Source organism: Pteropus vampyrus, unplaced genomic scaffold (genome assembly GCF_000151845.1).
Source record: "Pteropus vampyrus isolate Shadow unplaced genomic scaffold, Pvam_2.0 Scaffold16, whole genome shotgun sequence".
Classification (NCBI taxonomy): Eukaryota; Metazoa; Chordata; class Mammalia; order Chiroptera; family Pteropodidae; genus Pteropus; species Pteropus vampyrus.
In genome coordinates, this window is record NW_011888797.1 from 9589083 (window position 1) to 9592231 (window position 3149).

Genomic DNA, 3149 nt, shown 5'->3' on the forward strand with positions numbered 1-3149 from the left:
GTCTTTCACAGACTTGATGCATATTCCTGTTAAGGAAGCAACTTGGGGTGTGCCGTGACGTAGAGCCTCTTGGACCATCTCCTTTTTGTTAATGCCAGTTGACAGTAAGTGACTGGCTTTGGCTTTCACCTTTGAGCTGTTTGAGTTTTCCACGATGCTGGCGGACACACCGGTCACAGTAGCTGCTGTCCCCAGTCCTACTCCAGTTGCCAAAAGCACCAGACTGGCCCCTGCTGTCACAGGTGCCAGAGACAGGCCAACGATGGTCAGGATGCCAGACACGACACCGGTGGAACTGGCCACAATTTTGGAGATGGTACAGTGCTTGTTTACCTTGTCAGCTTGGTCTGCAAATTCGCGGAGCTTTCTTATGCATTCCTCAAGCTCCTGTCTCACCCGAGGAAACTCAGTCATAAACCGCTCCCTATCCAGCAGCTCTTTTCCGGGCATGTCTTCCTCCTCCACGAGCATGTCTTCCTCCTCCACGGGCATGTCTTCCTCCTCCACGGGCATGTCTTCCTCCTCCACGGCCATGCCTGTTTCCACCTGGGTCAAGACTTCATGTAGCGCGCCTGCCTCACTCCTGTAATAATGAAGGTCAAGTGATTAAGAAAGGCAGTGTGCTTATCTGTCAAGTGGGCTCAGTAAGATTCAACCTGCACAAATCACAGAGATTTTGCTATCAATCAAAGGGAAAAGAATTATACAAATGTAAAGATTTTCTCTTTCAATGTTAAACACATGTTTTGTACCTTATAGATGCTTCATAGTACTTATTCAGTCAGGGAATAAGTAAGGAAAAGTCCTCTTAGGGTGCTCTTAAGTGGTAAGCATTTGATAAAGACAGCTTCTCACGCAAGGGCAGGTCAACACCCTCACTACCGAAGTGTTTATAGAGTGGGAACTTCACAGACAACCAAAGAGAAATGGGGTGAAGCAGAAAAACCTTCGTTCAGAGGATCTTAGAGTGTGGTGAAGACTTAACCTGACCCACAGAGCGCTCTGCCCTTTGCCCTTAGCTACCGGGAAGTGATCTCTAGGCTCCCACAATGTCTCGACTGATAGGAGTGTCACTGTTTGCCTGGCCTTTGGCCACTGGACAGTATAACAAGGTGATGGATGATGGAGACTTTGGGTCATAGGGTATCAGTCCTGACCTACAGAGGAATTAGAAACTAAAGCCATTCGTCTGACTTCCAGGAGGGGCTGGAGACTAGAGGTCAGCTATGTGGGCAGCCTGCGATCGAGCCCCAGTAAACGCCTGTATACCGAGGCTTGGGTTGAAAAAGACTCTTTCCTTGCCTAACTTTAGCTCTCTTCTCAACGAGGCCTCGACCTTGGCCTTCCGTGCCCTGTCCTTGACAGCCTATATCACCCAGGCTTAGCGAGAACCCTGGCAAGTCAGTTTAGCGAGAATCCCCTCATTTTTGATACCTGGTCACCTTTGACATCTGATCAGACTCCTCGCCACCCCCACCTTTGATGCGTAAGTCCTTGACCTACCTTTGACCTCTCTTCTTAGTAATTCTCCATCCACCAATCCTCTCATTCTGCTCATTCGCTATAAATCCCCAGCTGTCTCTGCCGTATCTGGAGTTGAGCCCGGTCTCTCTTCCCTACTAACTTAGGCTTGACACATCCCGCAGTGGCCCTGAACGGGGCTTTCCTTACCGTTTAATAAGAGTCTGAATAATTTATTTTCTTTAACAGGGTGAACTTCCCTGGTTGGTAATGCTTCATGCACATTGTCACAAATTGAACACGGGACACTAACAGGTTCTGAAGACAACGGAACTTCACGTTTACAGCCCTCCCAGACTCCACCCCATGCAGCTCTCCCTTTGGCTGATTGTAGCCTACGTCCTTCCCCGTAATAAACTGTGACTGTGAGTTTGACAGCTTGCAGTGAGTGCTGTGAGTCCTTCTAGGGAATTATCTAACCCGAGGGTGGTTTGGGGACAGCCCCCCAAACTTTCAGTTGCTGTCAAAAGTAACGGTGGTCTTGGGAACTGTGCCCCAGCCTTCGCATTTTGGCAATTCTGGGTACTTAGAATTAAACAATCAAAAACTCAGAGCTAGAAGGGGTCCTTCCTGGTCCCTTCATTTTGCCTGGCATCTGCTCTGCCAAGCCTGATGCCCTTTGACCTTCCTAGATAAAGGTCACTGGACTCAGACGCTGCTCCAATTGACAGGGAAGCTGAGGATCTACTACTATTTTTGGTTCCCCTCAAACTCTCCAGCCCACTGCCCAGCACCCCTGACTTCTCAGGTGTCACAAGCCTAACTCACAGCTTAGCTGGTGACAGCTTCACATGCCTGCACGCCAAGGCCATGTGCAACTTCATGGAGCCGCTTGAAGATACAAGAGACTTTAAGAACCGTGGATATGAATCGTTAAGCCTGAGACCTGCATGTGGACGAGCTGATGCAGAAAGCACCTTCCTGTCTGGTGGAGACTTGTGAATCTACTCAGAATCCCTCAAATTACACAAAATTGGCAGCCACCCATTCTGATGTTGGAAGTTGTCACCAAGACACACTGCCTTCTCACTGCTTCTACATAGAATAGAGGGGGCTCCCAAATGACAGTCAGGAACCCTTGGCTCCCGGGCAGGGTATGGAAGACATAATCACCCACAGCCCTCTGCACCCAGCGGTGAGGGGATCGATCAAGGAGGGAAGAAATGTCCCCTCTCCAACTCACGAGACTTCCCCTAGGCCCACGGCCTCTTCAGTTTTGTGACCTAGGTGCCTCGGTCACCTCATTCCAGTCCCAGCCCCGCTGCCAAGCCTTCCTATTAGTCCTCCAGCCTGGACTCACCCTTGCTCCATCCTCACCCCCTGCTCTGACCCTGGTCCAAGCCTCCCTGGGCCTCTGGACAGGATGATTGCACTTGCTCCCTCATCGTTGACCTGAAGTTCACACTAAGACCATCACCATAATCCTGTCGGATTGACTTGCTGTCCCCATTGCAGAGATGACAAATCTGAGACTCTGAGACGTAAGCCCAGAGCCCCAGAGCTGGGTGGAGAGAGAGTCGGGATCCAGCTCAGCTCCGTCCAACTCCACTCCAGCCTCTCTCTGCCTTTGGGCCAGCAGGATCTTGCAGTGTTTATATAATTCCTTAAATAGGGAGAAAAAGGACTCT

The 3149-nt window shown here is 50.2% G+C and overlaps 1 protein-coding gene across 1 annotated transcript in view; it reads right to left on the reverse strand.

Moving 5' to 3' along the window:
- LOC105288303 (apolipoprotein L3) overlaps nt 1-3149 on the reverse strand; it is a gene marked incomplete at its 3' end in the record, with an annotated part of 24141 nt that continues 20992 nt past the window's right edge. Inside the window, 1 exon segment of the mRNA XM_023527459.1 lies at nt 1-583. Coding sequence (XP_023383227.1) covers nt 1-583 — 583 coding nt within the window.